The 24,870-nt window shown below is 37.1% G+C and overlaps 14 protein-coding genes across 14 annotated transcripts; 7 read left to right on the plus strand and 7 right to left on the minus strand. All coding sequences in view use genetic code 12, as the record gives it.

Annotated features, from left to right (window-relative positions):
• Window positions 1–15: 15 nt before the first annotated feature.
• Window positions 16–1,377, minus strand: DEHA2E08448g (DEHA2E08448p; the record flags this gene model as incomplete). The annotated part of the gene is made up of 1 exon (XM_459674.1): window positions 16–1,377. One exon carries the CDS (start codon window positions 1,375–1,377, stop codon window positions 16–18), a length of 1,362 nt encoding a protein of 453 aa, XP_459674.2.
• An 846-nt stretch (window positions 1,378–2,223) lies between these two features.
• On the plus strand, window positions 2,224–4,908 carry DEHA2E08470g (DEHA2E08470p; the record flags this gene model as incomplete). Its single annotated transcript, XM_002770400.1, has 1 exon — window positions 2,224–4,908. One exon carries the CDS (start codon window positions 2,224–2,226, stop codon window positions 4,906–4,908), a length of 2,685 nt encoding a protein of 894 aa, XP_002770446.1.
• Window positions 4,909–5,047: 139 nt separating this feature from the next.
• On the minus strand, window positions 5,048–5,197 carry DEHA2E08492g (DEHA2E08492p; the record flags this gene model as incomplete). The annotated part of the gene is made up of 1 exon (XM_459676.1): window positions 5,048–5,197. The coding sequence occupies one exon, from the start codon at window positions 5,195–5,197 to the stop codon at window positions 5,048–5,050; it is 150 nt and encodes a 49-aa protein (XP_459676.1).
• Window positions 5,198–5,381: 184 nt separating this feature from the next.
• DEHA2E08514g (DEHA2E08514p) lies at window positions 5,382–5,969 on the plus strand (the record flags this gene model as incomplete). The annotated part of the gene is made up of 1 exon (XM_459677.1): window positions 5,382–5,969. The coding sequence occupies one exon, from the start codon at window positions 5,382–5,384 to the stop codon at window positions 5,967–5,969; it is 588 nt and encodes a 195-aa protein (XP_459677.2).
• Window positions 5,970–6,407: 438 nt separating this feature from the next.
• Window positions 6,408–8,090, plus strand: DEHA2E08536g (DEHA2E08536p; the record flags this gene model as incomplete). The annotated part of the gene is made up of 1 exon (XM_459678.1): window positions 6,408–8,090. The coding sequence occupies one exon, from the start codon at window positions 6,408–6,410 to the stop codon at window positions 8,088–8,090; it is 1,683 nt and encodes a 560-aa protein (XP_459678.2).
• Window positions 8,091–8,141: 51 nt separating this feature from the next.
• On the minus strand, window positions 8,142–8,867 carry DEHA2E08558g (DEHA2E08558p; the record flags this gene model as incomplete). Its single annotated transcript, XM_459679.1, has 1 exon — window positions 8,142–8,867. The coding sequence occupies one exon, from the start codon at window positions 8,865–8,867 to the stop codon at window positions 8,142–8,144; it is 726 nt and encodes a 241-aa protein (XP_459679.1).
• A 366-nt stretch (window positions 8,868–9,233) lies between these two features.
• Window positions 9,234–10,854, minus strand: DEHA2E08580g (DEHA2E08580p; the record flags this gene model as incomplete). The annotated part of the gene is made up of 2 exons (XM_459680.1): window positions 9,234–10,610; window positions 10,672–10,854. The coding sequence occupies 2 exons, from the start codon at window positions 10,852–10,854 to the stop codon at window positions 9,234–9,236; spliced, it is 1,560 nt and encodes a 519-aa protein (XP_459680.2).
• Window positions 10,855–11,360: 506 nt separating this feature from the next.
• Window positions 11,361–12,221, plus strand: DEHA2E08602g (DEHA2E08602p; the record flags this gene model as incomplete). Its single annotated transcript, XM_459681.1, has 1 exon — window positions 11,361–12,221. One exon carries the CDS (start codon window positions 11,361–11,363, stop codon window positions 12,219–12,221), a length of 861 nt encoding a protein of 286 aa, XP_459681.2.
• Window positions 12,222–12,351: 130 nt separating this feature from the next.
• Window positions 12,352–14,310, minus strand: DEHA2E08624g (DEHA2E08624p; the record flags this gene model as incomplete). Its single annotated transcript, XM_459682.1, has 1 exon — window positions 12,352–14,310. The coding sequence occupies one exon, from the start codon at window positions 14,308–14,310 to the stop codon at window positions 12,352–12,354; it is 1,959 nt and encodes a 652-aa protein (XP_459682.1).
• A 1,593-nt stretch (window positions 14,311–15,903) lies between these two features.
• Window positions 15,904–17,682, plus strand: DEHA2E08646g (DEHA2E08646p; the record flags this gene model as incomplete). The annotated part of the gene is made up of 1 exon (XM_459683.1): window positions 15,904–17,682. One exon carries the CDS (start codon window positions 15,904–15,906, stop codon window positions 17,680–17,682), a length of 1,779 nt encoding a protein of 592 aa, XP_459683.2.
• A 214-nt stretch (window positions 17,683–17,896) lies between these two features.
• On the plus strand, window positions 17,897–19,318 carry DEHA2E08668g (DEHA2E08668p; the record flags this gene model as incomplete). Its single annotated transcript, XM_459684.1, has 1 exon — window positions 17,897–19,318. The coding sequence occupies one exon, from the start codon at window positions 17,897–17,899 to the stop codon at window positions 19,316–19,318; it is 1,422 nt and encodes a 473-aa protein (XP_459684.2).
• Window positions 19,319–19,501: 183 nt separating this feature from the next.
• Window positions 19,502–20,740, minus strand: DEHA2E08690g (DEHA2E08690p; the record flags this gene model as incomplete). The annotated part of the gene is made up of 1 exon (XM_459685.1): window positions 19,502–20,740. The coding sequence occupies one exon, from the start codon at window positions 20,738–20,740 to the stop codon at window positions 19,502–19,504; it is 1,239 nt and encodes a 412-aa protein (XP_459685.2).
• Window positions 20,741–21,168: 428 nt separating this feature from the next.
• Window positions 21,169–22,158, minus strand: DEHA2E08712g (rRNA methyltransferase NOP1; the record flags this gene model as incomplete). Its single annotated transcript, XM_459686.1, has 1 exon — window positions 21,169–22,158. The coding sequence occupies one exon, from the start codon at window positions 22,156–22,158 to the stop codon at window positions 21,169–21,171; it is 990 nt and encodes a 329-aa protein (XP_459686.1).
• Window positions 22,159–24,265: 2,107 nt separating this feature from the next.
• On the plus strand, window positions 24,266–24,815 carry DEHA2E08734g (DEHA2E08734p; the record flags this gene model as incomplete). Its single annotated transcript, XM_459687.2, has 2 exons — window positions 24,266–24,268; window positions 24,372–24,815. The coding sequence occupies 2 exons, from the start codon at window positions 24,266–24,268 to the stop codon at window positions 24,813–24,815; spliced, it is 447 nt and encodes a 148-aa protein (XP_459687.2).
• Between the last annotated feature and the right edge of the window lie 55 nt (window positions 24,816–24,870).

The raw sequence follows: 24,870 nt of genomic DNA on the forward strand, positions 1-24,870 counted from the left end.
TCTAACTTGTATCAGTCATCGTAACAATCTGAAACCTTCGCCTTTATCTCTTAAAGTATTGGCATGTTCAATGACCTCGGATATTCTATCTGATTTCATTGAACCTGATATACTCCTATCTTCATATTTTTCCTTATCCCAAGTAGGCGCATGTAGACCATAATTGGTAAGATTGTTCAGGTCAATCCATTCTTGTAATGATTTACAATAGTCTGCATCAGCAGGGAATTTTAGGTTGTGGAATTCCTTACCTTTCATTTCGAGCTCCTTTGAATATTCAGAGATCATAGTTTCTTTATCTGGTAGCTCCATCTTGCCGCTGAAGACTCTGGACAAAACAGCAGCCTGCGATTCAGCTAGTGGCATAGGAACAATCTGTTTTGGTAACGCGAAAAAGGCCAAGGACGGATCTGGGATATAAAACATTTGCTTGTAAATATTATGAACCATAGTTCCTTCAGCGTCTATAATAGAACCGTCATCCATATAACTCTTTAAGAACGGAAAGTCATATCTGTAACCGGTACAAAAAATCACGGCATCAATATCACTTACAGTTTCACCTTCCGCAGTGGTTACAGATCTATTGTTGTCAAAATCATATTTCGTTATAAGTCCAATAACCTTAGCACGAAGGTTTTTAAATTCGGGCCCAAGAGAATTAGACCTATTGGAAACATATACCTTATTGCACCTGACAGTCAATTGTATTGCAATGTCCGTACCACTAGATGAACTTCCAACAACAAGAACATTCTTGTTGGCAAAGTCATTCGGGTCAGTAAAATACTTTGCATGGGTTATCGACAGAGGCAGCTTTATGTGCCAAGAGTTTAGGCCGTTGACTCTTGGAATAAAAGGTACTTCGAAATGCCCATTGGCAAGAACAATGGCATCGTATTGTTTTATCGATGTCTTTTTATCCTTCAAATTTTCTACCTGTACTTCCCATATCGAGTTTTTTTTAGTCAATGAGAGAACATTAGAATTCAAATGAATTTTTGTACTTTGTGGGATCGTATTAGAGTATTCTTGTAAATATTGGAAAACTTCTTGTCTAGTAGGATATACAAAAGCATCAGGTGGAAAAGTACTGTTGGCATATTGCATTAGCTTTCCTGTAATATTTGTCTCCAAATACTTATACATTGGCGAGAATAATTCATTTCTACCAACTGATGGATTATTAATATCTTTGATTTCTTTCAATCCGTTTGGCTTTTTTCCAGTATACAACCACACTCCTCCTAAGTTGTCATTTCGTTCGAACAAATCAACTTCAAAATTAGTAGGCAGTAATCCAAACGATTTAGCAGCCGCAAGTCCAGCAGGGCCACCCCCAATAATTGCTATCCTTGTATATCTAACCAGCATCATCCTTGAAAACCGTACAATTGTTTGAAAGAAGTAGTAGTACCTGGATTGAAAAATTGATAACAAATCTCGTGATGTTTGATTTTATCCGAGTTTGCTTATCAATCAGAAAGTTGAATGTAAGCTCACAACCAGAGATATATGCCTTACTCAATTACAGTTATATGTCATTCTAGATACGGTATTGAATACTGTAGATAGGATTTCATCCTTATTTACTAGACTGAGGGATGGTAAGCCGAGAATTAGAATTAACTACCTCCCATCACTTCCGCAAGCACCACTACCATGGACTTTGAGCTTTACGATTCCTATACCAAAATCAAATATTCTGTCTGAGTTTTAGTTTCATCATTGTACATCCTCTATTTGTATACTTTAAATCTACAATTGCTTAAGATATAACAAGAGATTTTATCTGGCCTAAGACCTGGTAAGGGGAAATCTACATATACCTTCGTCTAGATAATACACATAAAAGCTGTACATCTATATTTTAAATGGTCAACTCCGTTTGGCTTTTAGAAGCAAATATGAAAGCTAGGGTATAAGTATTGAGTTTATGGGTGCAATTTGCACCCAATTATGCGACTTTCTTTCATTTTATCTTGCTTCAGCCCTAAAAGCTTATTGATACATAATAAGAGAACAAACAGATTGATAGCAATACCGAAAAGATTTTCTGGTGTGAGTTAGTATATTTGGGTCAATTCAATGTGTTGGAGCCATATGTCTTCTTGCAAGCGAAACCGTACTCGCGGTTTTTTTGAAAAACGCGTCAATATTATCATTTAAAAGATCAGTATAACTAATAAGCTATTTTTGAACAAACTTCATTGTGTAGTTATAATGATCGAAGATAAAATAACTGCATTTCCTAATGGGAACTCATTTGTTAGGTATCATCCAGCTATTGAAAAGTTAGTGATTGGTAATAGTGAAGGCTTAATCAAAATTTTCAACATTAATGAACCTGATTTAGAACCAGTATCAATTGATATAAATGAAAATTTGACATCTTTGTCATTCCATTCAAACTCGTTGTTAGTAACTAATACATCAGGTAATCTTGAACTTATAAATTTGAACGAAAATGAATCAAAAGGCACGATTTACAGATCAGAATTGCCTTTAAGAGATTCAGTTTTTATTAACGAAGGAAAGAGACTTCTATGCGGTGGAGATGATAATAAATTGGTCTTGATAGATATGCTTAATGACAAATCGGTTTCAACGTTGCCTATACCGGATCAGTTACTCAACATGGCGTATAATATGACCGGAGAAATATTGTCATTAAGTTTATCAAATGGGAATATTCAAATTTATTCAGTTATCAACGAGGTTCCAAATTTAATCGAAACGATAACCAGCATACTCCCAGTTAAGATTAATAGCTCATTGGATACAATCGACTACATTGGAGAGAACAATGATGAATTGATATCTACCAAGACCCAATGGTCATCAAACGGCGAGTCCTTGTTAATACCCACTTCTTCCAATTCGATTAAGGTTTATGATAGATCAAGCTGGACTGATTTTGTTAAAGAATTCAAGTTAGATCACTCGGATGTTCGCATAGTTGATTTTGAGCTTAGTCCAAATAATAAACATCTTGCTGTTGGCTATAAGGACTTGACATTGAAGGTATTTGATTTTAATTCCAAAAAGCTACTTAAGGATGTAAAACTTGAACTTCAAGATGGACATTATCCAACGAACTTGATTTGGAGTGAAATTCCAAGATCCTCTAACTATAATTTGTGCATTGGCACCACTAATGGATGCATTGTTACATACAGTGACTTGGTAGGTAAAGATTCTGAACCTATTTCTGGAAACTTGTTTTTGGATGAAGCCGAAGAATCAGATGCCAATAATACAGATGATTTGTTCAACGATTCTGATGATGAAGAACAAGCACTTGCCAAACCAAATGGCATATTGCACGAAGAAGACTCTTTGGTGATTGATCAAGATGATGAAGATGAAAACGATAATAATGAAATGCCAGATTACTATAACAAAGACGTTGATTCATATTTAGATGAAAGGCGTTCTAATAAGCGTTTCAAATTGAATGGGAGTAAATATAAATCTCCTTCACCATATATATCTGATCGTAGTTCAGAAAATAAGGAATTTGAGTTGCAACCGTATTCACCAGGATCTACGCCTTGGAGTCAAAGTCAAAGTAAATCATTATCAGATACAGATAGAAGGTACTTAGCAATGAACTCTATTGGTTACATTTGGTCTGTCAAAACTGCGTCAAACCCAGAGAACTTAAATCAGCAAAGTATAACTATTTCATTTTTCGATAGATCTATAAACAAAGACTATCACTTCATAGATTATTATCAGTATGACTTATGTTCGATGAATGAAAAAGGTGTCTTATTAGCATGTTCTGGATATAAAGATAAAACAGGTAAGTTAGGTGGGAAAGTGCTCTATAGATTTCATGATACAGTTCAAGATTCATGGGAAAGAAATATTCCTTTATTGAAAGACGAATTCATCACCTCAGTTAGTTTAACCAATAATTCAAGAATTGAGAATGACTATAGTGATGCCTTAATTATAATTGGTACCAATTTGGGCTATGTTAGGTTTTTTAATTTGCATGGTCTTTGCATCAACTTGATAAAAACGCCTCCAGTAGTTACATTAATGGCGTCATCCAGCTCAATTATATTCATGATTAATCAAATCTCACCTAACGTATACACATATTCTATAATTGATGTCAATCAAGATTACAAATTTATCCAACAAGATGTTTTATTACCACTTAAAAAGTGTACAAAGTATCCAAATCTTCCACTTATAAAGGGAGTTTTCTTTAACGAATACAATGATCCTTGTTTGGTTCCAGGTATAGACGATACAGTACTCATTTTATCGACATGGCGTGAAACTAATAATGCCAAATGGATTCCTATTCTTAACTGTAAAGAGGTCATTACGGAAAATGGAAACAGTGAATCTAAGAAGAATTGGAAATGTTGGCCACTAGGTTTATATAAAGATCAATTAAATTGTTTGATATTAAAAACTGACAACCAATACCCAGGATTTCCATTACCTTTACCAATAGAGTTAGATATAAAACTACCAGTAACTAATGGTAAATCCAAGGAGAATGAAGTCAATGGTGGTACAGATGCATCCAAAAATGAAGATGATGCTGAGGAAACATTCTTACGTGCATCTACTATGGGTAGAATAGTAAACGATTCATTGAATGACGGAGAAAATGAAGAATTCAACGACGAAATCTTAGAAAGATTACAGAATTACAGTATGATATTCGATAAGTCATTATTGAAATTATTTGCGTCTGCATGTCAAGAGTCAAGATTAAACAAGGCATTAAGTATTGCAAAATTAATCAAGAACGACAAAGCCTTAATGGCCGCGTCTAAAATTTCCGAAAGATTGGAATTTTTGAATCTAGCAAGCAAGATAAGCAAATTAAGAGAGGATCTAGTCAATTTGAGTGAAGGTGAAGATGACGATGAGAACTAACGAATATTTGTCTTTTACAATAGTTAGATTTTAATATAGTATAATATTGTAATTCTTATACAGTTGATATATGTACAAAACGAAGCAAATCTGATTTAAATGCTATTCATCATAAAGTATGTAGAATCGAACATTATATTTAGAGTTGTCTCTTGATATAATGGAAGATAATTGGTGCAACCCATAAAGCTCCCGCAATAAAACCGGCAGTTTTTAAAGTATCAACGGCATACTTTTCTTGCAACTTCTTTTGATCTTCACTTGGTTGACTACCTGGACCTCCGAACATATTTATTGATTCTTATGTATCTGAGAATTAGATATATATTCAGTAAAAACACTATCCAGTATTACGTTAATGGCAAATATACAAAAAAATTTGAACAAATTCAACCGAGGTTACCCGGAGAAACGATTTGAAGCTATCTTGAAGACGGAAGTACATACTAGCAACTAATGTACCAAGACATCCAATGACTTCTATAAAACCATTTCAAATTGAAGATTTATTTGAAATAAACCCAGTTAACCTCGATCCATTAACTGAAAATTTCAATTTGCAATTTTATTTCCAGTACCTAATCGAATGGCCTTCACTATTTTTCAAATCAGTTGAAGTAAGCAATGACTTTAACCAAGACCACGAAATCAGTGGATATATGATGGGCAAAAACGAAGGAAAATTGTCGAAAAAAGAATGGCATACCCACATAACTGCAGTCACAGTCAATGCTCAATACAGAAGAATAGGATTAGCATCGGATTTATGTTTGCATTTGGAAAACTTGGTAAAGGATGAACCATACGAAACTTTATTTATAGACTTGTTTGTCAAGGTAACGAACGTTTTGGCTCAACATCTATATGAAAAGCTAGATTACAGTGTGTACCGAAGGGTGGTTGGCTATTATGGACGAGATCCACCAACTGATAAAAACGCTACAGACGACCAAATCGATGCCTTCGATATGAGAAAGCTGTTGCCCAAGGATGTTAAGAACGAAACTGTGAGGGCCAATGGCCGCGAGGTAAACGTCTTCCCGCATGAGGTAGCATTTTAGAGCAAACCCTGTGGTTTTTGATATTTGTCTATACTAATGTTACACTGCACTCCCAATTCTGCATTCCTTCATATACTATATAAAAGCTGAGAATAATACATACTTAGTGACTACCGTTGGTTGTGAAACGTCTTACTAATGAGCAGTAGATATTAATTCGAATAATTCGTAGTAACAGAGCCAATTCCAAGACTCTGTTGGCCCTTTTTTATGTATGATAACCAAGAACGCATGCACCTTCTTCCGTTTGGTACGTTTACTTTATTCCTACGACCATTGGTTATTGCACTGTTGGGATGCACAATGCACCTAACAAGATTGCTACTAATTCAGAAAAGCTGCAATTTACACGTGACTCGTCATACAAGTAATGATTAAAAGACTTAAATAGGGCCATGAAAGTCCAGTTTTTAATTCCTCTGTAATTATTTAATAAAAATGCCAATGAGACCATCAGGACATAAAAAATTCCTCCAAGAGGATGTTAAATCCAATTCCTCGTCAAGATCAGCTTCAAGAGTTAGAACACCTAAAGTAGATGGCGAAGAAAATGGGTCATTAGATGTGAATTTTCAAAGCATAGAAGAATTATTGACTATGAAATTAGAGTCTTTGCAAAGTCTCTTAGAGAAACAGAGTCTACAGGATGAAAGTACTATCACCGGTAATACTGATTCCCAAGATTACAAACAAAAATCTATTAGTAATTTGAACCAAGCTAGAATTCAATCAGGACTGACAACGATAAATGACATTATTCATTCGTTGTCGATGTCTAGAACAGAAGTCTCGTCGCAATCCAGAGAAATGCTTTTGGCGCAATTATACAAGCTCATTGTTTCAAAGCCTTTGGTTGTTTATAACGAAGAGAATGCAGGCACTAAGAACTATGTTTCCGAGGATAAGGTTTTAGAGTTGATTAAGTTATTGACCAGTGGCGATTACAGATCTCCAAGTGAATTTTTGTTATTGTTTAGATCTTGTATTGGATTATTGGCAAGTGATATTGACGAATTCGGAGAGTTAATATCCCAAGATTTCTTAAATCTTGTGCAAAGATTAATTCAAGATCCTACAACGCAGACTGTAAATAGTGAAAATAAGGCTAGTGTGATAACTGGGTATACAGGTTTATTAATGATTTTGCATAATGGGTCTTCGAGCTATGGTATTGATGACAAAGTAACCTCCTTGATAGAGTTAGCTGAAGGTTATAATGCCAGCTCGAATACATTAACAGCTCAGCTTAGATCTGGTGATAGAGAATACTCGACATTTTTTGCTGAAGATGTTGATAAGAAAATTATCAGTGATTCTGTAAATCAAGCAAATGGTGAAGCGGCAGTTGCAATCGCGGCATTACATGGTGCAGGGTGTCTTTTAACGTTAATAGAAAGGGGTGAATACTTAAATGACTATATTACAGATACTATGCCAAAATTAGTTGCATTAGTAGATAACGAGAACATTGAAATCGCTAAAGCTGCTGGAAGAATTATAGCATTGTGCTATGAGATTTTTACCTACGACAATAGTGGCGACGCTGATGAAGAAACCGAATATAATGCCAATTCACCTTACTATGAACAAGAAGAACTTTCTGCTATTATCGAGAGATTAGCTAATTTTTCTACCCACAAAATTACTAAAAAGAACAAGAAGGAAACCCATTCAATTTTCAGAGATATATTATATACCATAGCAAACTATACCTCCTATGAGAAGAGAATTGAAATTTTGAAGAAGTCACCTGAAGGCATAGATATAATTAATTCATTAATGGACTCGAATTATATTAAATTATCAAAAACAAGATCACTCGCTATCAATAGTTGGTTTCTTTACTTGCGGTTGATTCATTTGAAATGGTGCTTCAGTTTTGGGGTCCATAATCAGCTCGTAAGCAATGACACCATTAGAGACATTTTGAAAGAACCACCTAGTGATTACCAATTAAAATATGGTGGAAATGATGCCTATGGCGATGAAGACTATGATGACAGCTTTAATATTTCAGTGAGTGATAAATTTGCAACCGACGATAAGAAGAGGACAGAGCAAATCAGAAAAGCCAGAGTTAATAAATTAGCTGAAACAATTGAAGATTTGGAAATCAAATGATGAATAATATATATATTTATTGTGAGTTTATAAAATATTCAATAATAAATTTTATAATATATCCAAATCTAATTGGAATGATGTTGAAGTAGTTTTCGTAATGTGTATTTTTGACAAATCTTCGACTACAAATGATGATCCTGCGTTTATTAAAGTATCCTTATCAAAAGTAGTTGCAATCCCAATAACATGAAACCCTGCAGCAATACCCGCTTGAATACCCACCGGGGCGTCTTCGAAAACAACAGCAGAAAATTCATGACCAACTAGTTTGTTTGTCTCTTTTAATTGACTAAATGCCTCCAAGTAGCCTTCGGGATTCGGCTTACCTTGCGAAACATCATTTGCAGTAATGAAAACCTTTGGCTTGCCAGAATTTACAAATAATTTTTCAAACCACCCATATGCTAAATCTTTAGTACCAGAAGTTATTATAGCCCACTGATTACTTCCAAACTTATTTATACTATCGATCAAATGTGTTGCACCCTTGACCTCTTCCGCTAAATGCCCATAATTTGTAACAATGGCTTTTTCAAAAAGATTAATAGACTCTTTGTCGTTTTGTAAATAAGGAAACCATCTTTTGATTGTTTCAGCCGTTCTTGTTCCATGTGCTGAATTTAATAAAATCTCAGCATCGATAGGTACTTCATTTGTTGAATTATGATTATTGCATTGTTCAATCCATGTCTTTTCTACAGCAAGTGTTGAATTTACAAGAGTACCATCTAAGTCGAACAATAGGAAATCAGCTATAATACTTTTATGAGACATAATACTCTATCAGTTTCTTTGCCTTACATATACTATCTTTGTTGTCATCTTAAATCGCGGAGATCTGTCGGGCGTATCGGTCAGATATTACAATATGTACAATCCATATAATCCTTTTTATTCACATTCCCATAATAAATATATACCATATAATTCTTCTTACATTATGCGTTACTATTAAACACTCATACTTTTGATCATATAAGCTTGGTGTACTGTATTGAGTACATTTTGAAGAATCTGATAAGATCTCCTAAACCTTTTATCCTGTATGTTCTTGGCTGGCTTTATTAAACCACAAATGAGCACATCAAGACATATAACACTTACCTCTGTTGATATGCGGGGCCCCACTTTTAGATGCTCTTACTCGAAAAATGAATTAGGATCAAACTTTCCTAATAAATGGAATGAGTTGTTTGGAATCCTGAATTTTCGTTCAAAGATGACACGATATAGTTTTTCATCGAATTCAGAATTCCAGGTTCCATTAAAACATTGGAAGTTATAATCTTTGAACCAGAAAATATAATCATTCCAAATATTTTTACTGTCATATAGTTGAAATTTTGTTACGCAGCATAAACAAGCAAAAACATAAAGCATCCTCAACGCAAAGAAGTGCTTTGCCCTGATCAATTCATGAAGATCGTCTGGAATCAAAAGAATCCAAGCAAACAATGGCACTGGATAATTCAAAAAAATCGTTTTAGACATATGCAATTCCAAACTTGCTATAGAATTCTGTAGCGTAGCAAAGTTATCGCTCGTTATTGACGTCTTCACTTGGTCATCGTAATATTCAGAGAGTTGGCTCCGCAATGATCTCGTTATCGGATTTGACTCGATTGAACTATTAATCAACGGTAAAATACCAAAATAATCAGAAGTTGCCAATGCTTTGTAACTGACTTTGATCGCATTCCTGACACCTCTTACGATCGAAAGAAAGTCAGTTTCAATTTCGTGGTCAAATGACACCAACGGCACAAGTCTATGTGGATGAATACCCAAAAATGAAAAAATTAAGATTCCAGAAACCAGTAGTTCCGACGCCGTTATTTCATCTATTTCAGGTTCAACATCAGTAGTGGTTCTATCAATGATGTTTCCCGTATGCTTGAGAGTATTCATGAAATATTTGCTCGTTTTAAGAAATAGATTATTACTAGGGTCCTGCTCTGGTTTTTCCAAACTCAAACTTTCTGTGAGCAATTTATAGTTCACTACGTTGCCCATTCGCTCCATGTCCCTCCGCACAGCGTGGTCCGTGTCAACATCTATAAGCTTTTCAAAATCACACAATGGCCATAAATTAATGCTACTGAACAGAAAGATGGACTGGCGTACCAAGTCGGACTGCAAGAACAACTTGGGCACCTGTGTACGCCAGGTTCTGTCCGCCCTCATGTTGACTCCAAACGAAATTAACGGTATACAATAGGCGTTGAAGAAGTTCAACAACCTCAATTCAAATGTCGATATATTCAACAATTTGGTAGACGAATTCAACATAAGTTCACATGTAAGCCCTCCAAATGTCTTGGCTGGATCCTGTTCCTCTTCTACCATCTGCCATTTCGTTTGCACCGTTTCCAACCTCGTATCCTTCGTATTTATTGTGCCATTTATATCTATCGTATCCTTGGATCCATCTTCTATTCTCGCTACCTCCTCCACAGGATATACACACTCCCGACTTGTATGAACACAATATTCACATCTCGGCTTACTCTCATCACACTATGCTCGTTAGTATCACTCCAATCCATTTTACCGAATGCCTGCAAATCTTAATACGTACTTTGATTCGAAGTTTCTTGCAACTGAGGCAACCATTCTTTGATCGCTTTTTTCCCCTGAGTGTTCCATTCTTTTTTAAATTCTTCGGTGCATTCTTTGCTACCTTCGTTCTATTCACTCCACCGTACCGATTATAAGGACTTATGCTCGAGTCTAAGTTACTTTTCAATACTCGCTCTGTCATTTGAAAATTTTCTTAGGTGCTCCACTATTTTTTTCTCCGCCCTTACTAACACTATTATCTTCTATCTAACGGTCTTGCTTTGTATCTTATTATGCAAAAGAACGTTAGCCGGCTCGAAAGTAGTCGGCCAAATTTGATAAGATTGGAAATTTTGTCGCTTACCTAATCGCACCCGTTAAATAGGTCCGCTTATATAATTTAGCCATACTTCAACAGTCTCGGATCGAAGTTGGAATATATCGGATATAAACCTAAAACGCAACATTGACATATAGTCCGTAATTTAATGTGTGCAAAAAGGTTCCATGAGTTAGAGAATAATTTGCGTCATTAATCGGACTTGGCTAGGTTAGGATTCTTGGCTGTACCAAACTCGATTGGGTGATGGCTAAACATGAATGAATTACGACAGCTACAGGCGAAAGGAAATATAAATAGGTGCCGAAAGACGACAAAAAATGAGAGGTATTTAGAGATATAAGCATTGAATTCAGAAAGTTAAATCAATGGTGCTGAATACTACTAGTTGGGAAATTGTTGCGTATGTGCAATTGATTTTTTTTGCAATTATGCTTATTGGATTGGGTGTGGTGGTTGTTCAAAAGTGGATGAAGGGAACGGACCGTGGGATCATTAAGAGGTTTGTGGGATATTTTGGGATATTTACGGTGCTCAAGGTTGCCGGAGGGATCTGTGGGATCGTTTTGCTTCATCAATCGCAGTATAGTAGTGGATTGACTATGGCGACTTACATATTGGATAATGTTAGTTTGGGGTTGCTTATCAAGAGTGTGTTGCCGTTTTTAGAATTGATGGTCACGGAGAAGGACCCAGAGGCACTCGTGGAAAACCCCTTCAAGTATGATACGGGGTCAGAGGACCAGATGATGAATGTTAGGAATGTGGGCCTCGGGAAGTTGGTGGGTACTACCCTGAAAAAAAACTTGCCATTTAGGGTTTTGACGTTGATGATTACGGCTGCTGTTATTTGCACAATTGTCGGTGCTACTGGAATCAACTCCAATGGCCTGAATAGTGGGTCATCGCCCATGAAAGCTGGGTCGATTCTTTTTCTTGTTATTATTATTTTTATGGCTGTTCTCATCGCGTGGGGTCATAGTTTGAACGAGGACCATCGAACTATGGCCAAGATATTACTTGGATCTATCGCTTTCTATATTATCAGAGCAGTTTATTCGATTTTGTCGTCGTTTGCTGGAATCAATTTTGAAAACCCCAGTAAGTTTCTCCTAATTTTTGGTGAATATCAGTACTACACTTTCTTGGCTTTCTTGGAAGAGTGCATCATCAGTATGATTTTATTAGTTAATTTGTTCGTGTTCCACTCGCCGCCAGTAATACAGTGAATATTAACCGGTTTGGTAGATTTTATCTTAGATAAATAGTATATGTATTGCACAATATTTTCTCTATAACAGGAAAAAAAACAAAAATTATACTTAGCAATATACAAATACAAACAAATTATTAATCATATCATTGGACGATGAAATCTTCAACATCGAATCTCTTTGGAGAGATACCCATCTTACCAATATAATCGTTAGCTTCAAATTTCATTTTCTTGGTCGTTTCTTCATCCCACTTTAATTCATGTTCCATAATAGCACATACACCGTCAACAGCAGTCAAAGCTTCTCTGGCGTTTAAGAAAGCTAATCTAGTTCTTCTAGCTAAGAAATCAACTGGAGTTCTGGCGTATTCGTACTTCAAAGAGTATTTTAATTCGGCAATCGTGAATGGCTCGTCAAACGATTGGTACGATAAAATATTTTCTTCTGATTCCTTATCTTCGGAAGGTTCAAAAGACTTATTGGCTGCTAAAGTGATTGGTAACTTGTTGTAATCAGATTGGTGATATAATTCCAAAATCAATGAAGCTCTTGAACCATAGTTGTGTGACAAATGCTTAGCCAACTTCAAAGGAATTCTGTATTCGTGAATCAATCTAGCAGAATAATTCTTTGAATAATCTTCACCACCAGCTAAGATAATCTTGTTAGTTTGACATGGTAATAAGGCGTTGTTCTTACCATCGAAATCGTAGTTTTTAACTAATGTATCAACAGTTTCTTGAGCCATTTCTCTGTAAGTAGTCCATTTACCACCAGAAATGGTAAGTAAACCACTAGGAGATTGAGAAATGAAATGAGAACGAACTAAACCTTGCGTACTACCGGAACCTGGTTGTTCATCTTCGGGAATAGTAGATGGGTCACGGACTAATGGTCTAATACCAGACCAAGCAGATAAAACATCGGTTCTGTTAACAGGGAAAACAATATACTTTTGCAATTCTTGTAAAATATCTTGGATATCTTCTTCGGTAGGAATTGGGTTTTCTGGAACGGATTTCAAAGGAGTATCAGTAGTACCAGCCAAAACCTTTCCTTGCCATGGTAAGAAGAACATAACACGACCATCAGAAGTAGATGGATCTAATAAACCCATATCTCTTGGACAGTAGTATTCAGGTAAAACAACGTGGACACCAGAAGATGGAACAACCATTCTTGGAGGTTGGTCAATCTTTGGTGGTAAACCTTGAGGATCCTTGTCCATTTCCAAAAGCTTGTCAGCAAATGGACCAGTAGCGTTAACAGTAGCAGTAGCATTAATATTGTATTCCTTACCAGTTTCTCTATCAACAGCGAGGACACCGGTAATCTTATCATCCTTCTTGACCAATTGCTTAACTTCCATGTAGTTCAAAACAGTAGCACCTTGATCAATAGCAGTAATAGCCAAAGTAGCATTCATTCTAGCATCATTAAAGGTACCATCGTGGTAAACACATGTGGCCTTCAAGTTCGAGTCGTCCATCATTGGGGCAATAGCACTAGTCATTTCTCTTGAGAAAACAGTCGATGATCTCAAGTTTTGGTGACCAGCGAACCAATCGTACATCTTACAACCAACGAAGAAGTAAGGAACTTGCCACCATTTGTAAACTGGAATCATGATTGGCAAAACAGAACATAAATGTGGTGCGGTTCTCAACATGTTACCTCTTTCATTTAATGCTTCGATAACCAAGTCCAACTGAGCCTTCGATAACTGGAAAATAGCCTTTTCCAAGTAACGAACCCCACCGTGGGCCATCTTGGTCGATTTAGAAGATGTTCCGGAAGCAAAATCACTCTTTTCCAACAAACAAACGTTTAACCCTCTGGTAGCAGCATCGACTGCTGTACCAGTACCAGTTGCACCTCCTCCGACGACTATAACGTCGAATTTAGGCGTAGTTTCCAACTTATTCAATAACGATTCTCTTGATGGTGGTGTCGCCAACTCTTTTCTTAATGGCTTGTATGAGTTGTTCAAGTCCGACACAACTGGCGGCCTGATAAAATCCAAGTACACGATAGTACCACCAACCCCTGCAGCAGCTGCTAACGCAGTTTTGGCTAATTTGGTTTGAAAAATCTTAGACATTCTCGAGACAAACTTTCTAAAATCTTTCTAGGGTGTTCTTACTGTCTATATAATGGAATAATAATAAGTGTCTTGATAGAAAAATTCTCCTGGAAAAAATTTGCAATTTCCTTGTGAAAAGAAAGTCTGTTCTTTATATACTATTTATGAAAGCTGTTCTTCAAATGGTTAGAGAATTTCGTCCATCAGTTGCATGCAGGACTACGGATCCTCATGGTTGTTGTCGATCTCATTGGGCTATAAACGGTTGCTCCAGCGGGTTGCTGTGTTTACTTTTGCTTAATATTCATTGATAGAGGTGGCGCTTGATGCAACATATGTATTACGAGAGTATTGTGATAGTATATGGTAGATAGCAGTGCTATGTATGAGAAAGCATCAGGAGTCCGTTGGACCGACACGGGCATTTCTACACCGAAAAGTTCGCAGCAATTTCTCTGCCAGTAGTCTGACTGAGACAGAGGCGGGAAGACTGGAAGCAAGGATATATCGGATAGGTATTTGACAAGACCGCTTTTACATGGCCATGTAAGATGAACATACTCTGCCAGGCTGTTGAGCGGTTACAACTAGGATGGATAGGTTATGGCATGTTACCGAGGTTCGTTTGCAGCATAAAACGGACCGAAGTTGAGAGCCATGACACAAAATTGATAAATAAGGCGACCTAATGAAACGCAGTTCATCAGCGAGACAATGCGCCCCCCAGATAACGGATATGGGGGAGTCGTGATGGCGCGAGACAGATCGCGAACGGAGACCCGAGAGCCAGCATGGTGGTAGAGAATGTAAATAGTGAGTAGGTAAAGAGATTCTAAAATGATGCGATGACAGACGGTGGGGATTTGGACGGACGATCCTAGTGGGGGAGGGGGAGGGGCCAGAGAAGCAATTCGCCTATATGAGTTTAACGGTATTGAGGTTGGTACGCCCATATTGACACGGGATGTTGTATAGCTGTGTGTAAGAGTAGATACGACCCGCGACGACGTGAAATGACCACTAAAGACCCGGGTCTATTGGTGAATGAGAGCCGACGAGGTTGGTGGTACCTGGATCTTACTCCAAATGGGCTAAAATATGGTTCTGTAGCATACCGATTTGGTATATGCAGTTTTGTAGAAACGAATGGTAGCACTGCTATTGGGTGATTATCAATTCGGCACACCAACAATAGCAGAACAAGTAGTTGTGGTTGGCGAATGCATTCGAAGATATTTTGGCATCACCGTTGCACATGCTCAACGCGATATTCTAGTAGCCGTGATCCAGAGCGAGGTAGTTATGGGCTGTCATGGGTGAAAGGATGGCATCTGAGGTGAGTGCAAGGGCTACGTTTTTGCCCGAAAGCCCACTTATTTCCCGGGCATAGTTAGTTATGCCCAATACAATACTACCATTTATTTCTGGTTCTGTTACGATGTAGCTTATTTGAGTTCCTGACTAGTAGTACTTCTTTGAGAGCCAAGCAGTAAGGCTAGACTGATTATGTAACACAAACGGCCACGATGACATAATCATTATCAAAAGCCCATATAAGCCATATTACAACCTACACGTAGTTGCCATCAGGCCAAGTACAAGCTAATCAAGATGTCAATAGATGAGTTGTCAGACGAAAGAAAGGACTTAATTTCCCAGTTTCAGGCTATTACAGGCTTGGGGCCAGAAGAAGAAACCGAGAACATACATAAATTGTTGAGGGTCAATGACTGGAACCTTAATAACTCAATTTCTACCTACTTTGATAGCAAATTTGCATCGGTCGAATCACAACCGATAAGTTCAGGGTTTGAGGAATTAGACAATCAGGATAACAACACGCACTTGAGTCACCGTTCGTTTGGTGATCGTGATAATGTCATGAATTTGCAGAGCCAATTCGCTTTGGACAGCTTCCTTCCACGATTACCCAAAGCTCCAAGAATCTCTAATAATTGGCAATTGGACGTCGGAATTCACTCTTCATTGAAATCTGCAAGTAGTACTTCTGATGCTAAGTCATGGGAACAGAAGAAATCACCGGTCACTTCCATTTGGTTAATATTGTTGATAATTCCAAAGGCCGTTTTGCAAATCATAATATCGATTTTCAGGTTTTTGTTTGGTAGCTCAGGCAATAGATCTACAAGTGTTAACAAATTTCCCAGAGGATTTGATTATGACAACTACGATGACAGCCATTCGTATTTAAGTTGGTTGGCAAGTGAACTCAACAGCGAGTCGGAAATGGATATAAATTCAAGCAACGAAAAGTTTGATGATGTGGTGGAGAAGGTTGAAGAAGTTGACGTAAGAAGACCTTCTGTTTTAGACAACTTTAATATAATTGACAGTGGTTTTAATGGAACACACGAGCAAACCCAAAGTAACTACACATGGTTGCTAGTAATATTAGTGAATAACGATCAGGAATCTCAAGACTTCTTACAAAACTTATTAATAAATGATCATTTCAACAGAATATTCAATAAGAATGATGGAATTTTCAAAGAGACATCGATATATTTGAATAATGTTGAGAAGGACCCTGAGTCATTTGAAGTTGGCCAGGCATACAAAGTAAAGAAGCTTCCATATATCATGCTAGTTGGCAATGTTTCGAATAATCCGTCTATATTATCATCTATGTCAATAGTCTATAAGTCAAACATTCCCCATGCATTTATAAGCAATGGAGAAAACATAGGAACCATTAAAAAGATCCTCAAAAATGTACACAAATTGATGGATAATTTCAATGCTCAGTTAATAACCCAGAGAATTGATAAGCAAGAGATAGAAATATCGCGTCTTTTAAAGCAACAACAGGACGATGCGTACACTGAATCATTAGAGAAGGATAGATTAAAGAGGGTTCAGAAGGAAAATGAAATCAAAATGAAACATGACCTTGAAGAGTTAGTAAAACTAAGAGAAAACTTCTTGTTCTCGTTAATCCAAACCAAGTGGTTCGAAGCCTTAAATGACGACTCGTCCCCCAAAATTAAAATTTCCATCAAATTACCAAACGGTAAGAGAATTATCGAAGTCATCCTGACATCCATCACCGTCAACGACTTGCATTTGTATATCGAACTGAAGATTTTCGTCAACGATTTAATAAATTCCACCTTGAACGATTGCAACAACGAAGACGAAATTTTCAGTTACATCAGCTCATTGCATTTACCCGATGAAACAATATCTGTGGATGACTACGTAGAGAAATTTTCTTTCAAATTCGAGTTAATCCAACCTTTCCCGAAAAAGGTTTTTGCATCTACTAACAACCCTGTTAGCTCTATACCAGAATTGAAATCGGGTGTAAGTTTACTCGTTGAATATTTACAGGAGGATAGCGATGACTCTGAGAGTGACTATCAGACTTGAGTGAACCTCTCCGTGAAGTAGTAGCCCAGAATATATAGTAGTTTATAATAGAGCTTGTATTTTCTTTCAATAACCTGTAAACCAACTTTTTTTCTTGGTATATCAATTATCGCGGTCATTTACAGATTAGTGAGGATATGAGAAGGAATGATTATATCCTTCCTTATTTGGCTTAGCAAACTATAATACTGTAGTCAATTAGCAAATATACAATATGGCCAGTAAGCTTTCCAAATTAGAGGCAGAACAGATGGCCATTAGAAGGCAATCTGGTACAATGAATAGGGGTAGATCACATTCCCCATCCAAATCCGGGCACAACAGCAGATCGTCTCTGATACTGAATGACGAATTTAATAGGGACTTAAAATGGTCAATAACGAACCACGATCCACTGGAAAGGCTTGTGCAGAAGGATATTGGTGAACAAAACGAGAACAAAGATGATGTGAATGAATTATGGATTAATGAAGTTAGTGAGGAAGAACATATTAGTGATAATGAAGATAATGAGAAATTCCACTATGATGATACTGGAAATATATTACCAAACTACGCATGTCAAGATGATAAAATAAATGAAATTTCGTCTATTTTAGAAAATTCGAACTTGCATGACAGAGCGGTGACCAAAAGATTGGAAGAATTGACAGCTAACGAAAGAGCGTTTGCTAATGCGAAGAATATTGGTAGTAATGTTGATAAGGATTTTTTGGATAAGTTGAAAAACGACAAGCATGAATTGACTGGAAATGGATTGGACCTTAGTAAGAGTGAACAAGATGCTGCATCCAGGAAGCAGAAGCTTGAGAACTACTCTATTTACAGAAAGAAGATTATTGATCAAGAAAATGATAATTTGAAACCAAATGAGAGCAACGAAGACGAGTCTTCGTCTTCAAGTGACAGACCTGAAGAATCAAATGAAAAAGACTTTATGATTCCGTATACTTCAGCTGTTGAAGATAAGTTGGACTCTGAGTTTGCTTCAAAATTGAACGAAACAATCAAAGAAGGAGAAATTGATTCAAATAAGAGCAATTCAAGAGCAATCCAAGTTATAACCAGAGGTAATTTCTTCCAATTGATCAATCCTAGAGTTAAACCAAAAATATTCCTTGTCTGTATGGATTTCTCACCTGAGTCGATATTTGCATTGGAATGGTGTCTTGGTACCGTTCTTGTAGATGGATCAGTATTATTTATTGTTTGTGTCATTGAGGAGAATGACAATAATCATCATTTAAAAGGTAATACCTTGAATGAATCCACAAGAGAAAACCAAAGGCTCAACACGTTAAATAAAGCGAAACAGCAAGTCTTAAACTTATTGAAGTTAACCAAATTACAAATTCATATAGTCATTGAGATTATTCATCACCCAATTCCAAGACATTTGATTTTGGAAATTATTGAGAACTTACAGCCAACCTTGGCGGTAGTGGGTTCGAAAGGTCAATCTGCAATTAAAGGGGTGTTATTGGGTTCATTATCTAACTATTTGGTAACCAAACTGACAGTGCCAGTTATGGTTGTCAGAGAAAAATTGAAGAAGATCAATAGGTTCAAGACTGGGTCATCTGTTTTCTCGAATAACATTAAACCTTTGACATTGTCAGAAGCACGGGTAGATTGATTATAGGTTTATTTGCAGTAATTTATTAAACTAACAATTTTTCTGCTTCTCTAGTTCGTCCATAAAAACTTTTACAATCATGAATACTTTTAGTTCATCATTTCTTGAATATTTAATTAGCCTGTTCTTTTAGCTCTATACGATTTATAGTAAATATAAAATAAATACATAAAATGCAGTTCATTAAAAATACAATTCTGTGAATGACTTCTTCCCTGTGAAAGACAGATTGCATTCAGAGTTTGTACACTTCCTTGGTGCATACACCAAAGGGTTGTCGATCGTTAACTTTTGATTTTGTTTTCTCCGCCCTGAAGGCCTGTTCCCTATGTTCTTTACACATCTTCCACAATATATATGACCACACTTTGCAACAAATACACGTTTTGATAAGTCGACATCAACAGGTAAGCATTGTCTAATACAGAACCATGGTGCTTGCACTTTGTAATCCTCACAAAACTTTTTAAAATTTTCTTCATCATTGTAATATACATCAGGCTTAAAATCGTCTGGAATACCTTCGCCTAAAATTATGCCACATAAGTCGCAGCATATATTTGAGTCAGGTTTAATGTCATTAGTATACCCAGGCAATTCTTTCTCTGCAATTTCCTTTTTGTTTTTTAATGCAGCCCTGTTAAATATATTCTCATTTTGTAATCTCTGATCTACTGCATTTTCATTATCCCTTTCAATTCTTGCCATGACAGACCCTTCGACTGCGTCTGCATTAGGAAGGTCTTCGTGACCATTCCAATTTCCATATAGATTGTGATATAATTGTTGTGATAGTACAAAATGATCCAATGCAACAAAATCGTTTCTTGGAGGTCTCATTCTCCTTGCCCTTCTTGATCTTAAGGGATTCCGACGAGGCGGCTCTGTGTATCTGAGACCTCGTTCGCTTTCAGATCCTGAGAAAGACGTACTACTGTTTTCGTTGGATTGAAATACCCCTATTGGGGTTTCAATTCCTTGCACTCTCCGACGAAGACTATCAGATGCATAACTAGGGAGCATATCTACTGGCGGAATGAGCTGTCTTTCTGCTGGGCGTTCATCAATAATTTGTATGTCATCCTCATCATCATTATGTCGCCTCCTGACATTCCTTGATTGATCCATATGTGCTGCGTTACTACGACGCCGTATTATTCTGGGTGCTCTCTCGTTAGCATTCATGGTATTTGCTCCTGTTATTTGTATGTCATCATCGTCATTATGCTCCCTAACAAAAAGAGGTTCTTCACTATTCGTAATGTTATTGCTACCGAAGCTGGACTCACGATTATCTTCCTCATCATCCGTCAAAATCTCTATGACTTCTTGCTGGGAGTCTAAGGCACCATTTTCGCCCTCATTCTCCATATTTGCTAAATATTCGCCATTCCGGCTCATGTCTATAGGGTCTTTGGGCATTGCAAAATTTTAATCTTAATTCAAATGCCACTCAACTAGCTTCAATCAATAGATCTATATTTTTTCTCTTTAAAACACCAAACACACAGCTTCTTTTCTATATAGGGATACAAGTTCAGAGCAACTCAATACGATATATGGTTTAAGTACTAAGTTTGTTCGATTTTGATAACACCATTTTATGAACACAAAACTGAAATTTAGTAATATACAAGCACAACGATAATTAAGTAACGATTATATTTAAAATGCCATATTGAATGAATAACTATAAATGTTAAGACCTATTTTATGTGAAACATACAAAGTGAAGAAAACAATACAAGAAACATCTTCTTGAATTTTTTAAAATAAAATACATGAATTGCTTATAATGAACAGAAACTTGAAGATGGTATGAAAGAAAGAAATATATAAATCCGTTAGATTTATTTCTTTAAACCACTTCTGACGTAACGACCGACAACAATACAATGGTCTCTTTCATAAGGTTCTAAGGTTAATTGTTCTAATGGCTTGATTCTTTCTTCTCTCAATTTTTGGACTTCTCTGGCAAAAACGGTTTCAGCATCAACAGTGGAGTCAATACAGTTAGCCTTAATGGAGATGACAACGGTACCTTGATCCTTTAAGAATAAATGGGAGTTCAAGGCAATAATACGGGCTTGATCTGGTTGGGCGACATCGGCGAAAACAGCGTCAACCATACCAATCAACATACGGTATTTTTGTGGGTGACGAGCATCGTCAATAATTGGGATGACATTAGGTCTCTTCTTGGCCATACCAATCAATTCTCTACCTGGTCTGTGAGAGAATTCAACGGCATAAACCATACCTTCTGGACCAACAACATCAGCGACGTGCGAAACAGAAGTACCAGAAGCAGCACCCAAATATAACACCTTCTTACCTGGAGCAATACCTAATTCATCGATACCACCCATAATACCAGCAGCCAACTTAGATCTGAAAGGATTCCACACACGGTATTCGATCTTGGTTGGAGCAGCACCTTCTTCCTTGGATGGCTCTTCAATCGAGATTCTCTTTTCACCGTACACAGATTCACCTGGAGCAATGTTTCTGGTAACTAATAAATCTTCCTTACCTCTGGCAATGAAGACACCGGCGTGTCTGTGTGGTTCGATAACAACCTTAGCACCGCCTCTGGCACCACCTCTAGCACCACCACGGCCACCTCTAGCACCACCTCTTGGACCACCACGGCCACCACGGCCACCTCTGTCACCGCCGAATCCACCTCTGGATCCACCACGTCCACCTCTGTCACCGCCGAATCCACCTCTGGATCCACCACGGCCACCACGAGCACCACCGAATCCACCTCTGGATCCACCACGGCCACCGAATCCGCCTCTATCACCGCCTCTACCTCTTGGAGCACCGAAAGCCATTTTCTATTGTATATTTATAAGCTGTTAAAACGAAGTATAGAAACCGTTAATACAATTCAATAGTGTTCTTGAATCTATAAACCTTTCTAGTATGGTTTTTTTTCTATTATTCGATGGAGTGAAAATTTTGTATCTCTGCTCGGAAGTCGGGTAACCCTCGACGTTACGTAAGTCGCACCTTCTTAACTATGGGAGCTGAGTCGAATGTCACTAAAAGTCGCATATGAGACTTAACTATGGGACCCAGTAGTTTAAAACGGTATTGACAGCCTTGTGTTTGTAATTGTAGGTCGATATTAACCTAGTTGGGTTTGGGAGAATTATTTTAGTATATTTCCCAACTTAGACGGGAAAATTTGAACCTTGGTGGCTACAGGAACGCGATATAGTTGGTGGTAATGATTTTTGAAAGTTTAATATCGGTACATATCACCTTACACACTAGTAATCTGTTATTTTTGTATGTCATTATGTTCCTTACAATTAGATCTATACTCTGATTGTTTTTGATTACAATTATATTCACATTTAAATACGGCTATTGCAAGATATACCTTGCCCCATACCTAATGGGACGATGCCCATCATGCGGCTCGATATCAGTTCACGTGATTTATATTACCCGATTGGGAGGTCAGTACTTTATGTTTGAGGACCATAAGTAGATATGAACGGACGTTTTGAAACACGATCGGTGATTTAAGGACAACTAGAGATCAAATCGGCTGTAGAAGAGCTACAGATACTACTACGAACGAGGTCATTATATAGATATGGCATCAAGATTTTATTTAGTGATATTAGTTGTTGGATGCATCACCACGGGATGTATGAACTCACTCTTTACCAAATATCAAGATAACCAGTGTGTTCATAATTGTTCCAATCCCAATGAGAATAAGCACGAGACATTTAATCAACCAGCATTGCAGACATTGCAAATGTTTATAGGGGAGTTGTCATGTTTTTTGGTATATTATATGGTATATAAGTCACGGTTTGGTAAGGGGAATGAGTACAATCCATTGAACGAGCCAACAGACGAAGATTTATCGATATTTGATAGTTTTAAGTTGGCACTTCCGTCGATATGTGATATGACTGCCACCACTTTATTGAATGTGGGTTTAATATATACCCCTGTGTCAATCTATCAAATGACGAGGGGGTCGATTGTATTATTTGTGGCCATTTTGTCAGTTCTTTTTTTAAGAAGAAAAATTACGAAGTTAGAGTGGATTTCGTTGATTATTGTCACTTTAGGGGTCGTCATTGTCGGATTGAGTGGGTCTAAGTCGTCTGAAAGCGATGCTGCTCAAACAATGGCCAAGAAGGATGCTTCTGGTCTAGTTGTCTTTGGTATTTCGTTAATTGTTCTAGCAGCATTATTCCAGGCCATTCAGTTTGTAGTTGAAGAGCATATCTTGAGTAAGAAGTCCATCGTGCCATTGAAATTGGTTTATTTCGAAGGATTTTACGGGGCTACAATCTTATTGACTATAATGATTATATTAAACTTCGTAATAGGAGCAATTTCACCCCCTAAGAAGTTTATCAACTCGCCTTTCAATCTTGCGGAATCATTTTCCCAGCTTTTTGGCTCTCGTGAAATATTGATCTCATCGCTCTTCATAATGGTGTCAATCGCATCATTTAACTTTTTTGGTATTTCCTTGACCCATGAATTATCAGCTACCGCAAGGTCTACAATCGATACTTGCCGTACTTTATCAGTGTGGCTTCTTGCAATATTCATGGGGTGGGAATCTTTCCATTTTTTACAGTTCGTGGGTTTTGTAGTATTGGTATTCGGCACCTTATGCTTTAACGGAGTATTAAATCCCGAAGAATGGAGCTTTGTTCCTCATTCTTTAAAGTCAAATGGTCCTTATGAAAGACTAATTGATGTCGTCGATGAACCCATTGAAAGAATGTAGCTGAATACTATATAGGCTTATTGAATACCTTATATCTATATATATGACTGCATATTGACATAGTGGATTTTGAGTCGTGCGAGACCCACTACTATCAAGTTCGCCACTGCCGATAATAAAGACAACATATCAAGGATTATATCTGTAATAATAAAACAACTACACCTAAAATGGTATGTATACCTACATTGTTATATGTTAATCGGTGATTTGTGATTTTAAATTGTCAAATATAATATAATTTAGAGAATTTTGTGGTTACTAACAGTGTATTAGTCGTTAAAAATTGTTCCTGATAACAATCAGCATTCATCCATAAATAGTACCAAGTTTGGTGAACCAGCATCTCATGCTCCAGGTTTGCAAGATATTTTAAAGACTCAGGAAGGTCCTTTAAACTTAGCATCCAAGATAAATAACCGTCATCCTTTAGAAGGAAGAATTAGCAATTGGGAAGAAACACAATACCAAACTAGATTAGAAACCTACAGAAGAGTCTTCGGTGCCGGCGAACCAATCAAGAGAACTATGGAATTAGAATTGGTAGAAGCAACTGATTTCAAGCCTCAATTGTTAGGCGGATCAGACAGCATGCACAAGGATGTCTTGCTCAACAAGGACGCAAGCGTTGATTGGGAGGATATCTATCGTGGTGGATTAGAAAGCGGAAGCCATGTTCAAGATTTTCACACTGAGATGGAAAAGAAGATGGGTATGTAAGAATACTTACTCAATAATACAAGATCTCGATATTTCATATTACAAATAGCTTCAT

The sequence above is a fragment of the Debaryomyces hansenii genome (assembly GCF_000006445.2).
Source record: "Debaryomyces hansenii CBS767 chromosome E complete sequence".
NCBI classification, from domain to species: Eukaryota; Fungi; Ascomycota; class Pichiomycetes; order Serinales; family Debaryomycetaceae; genus Debaryomyces; species Debaryomyces hansenii.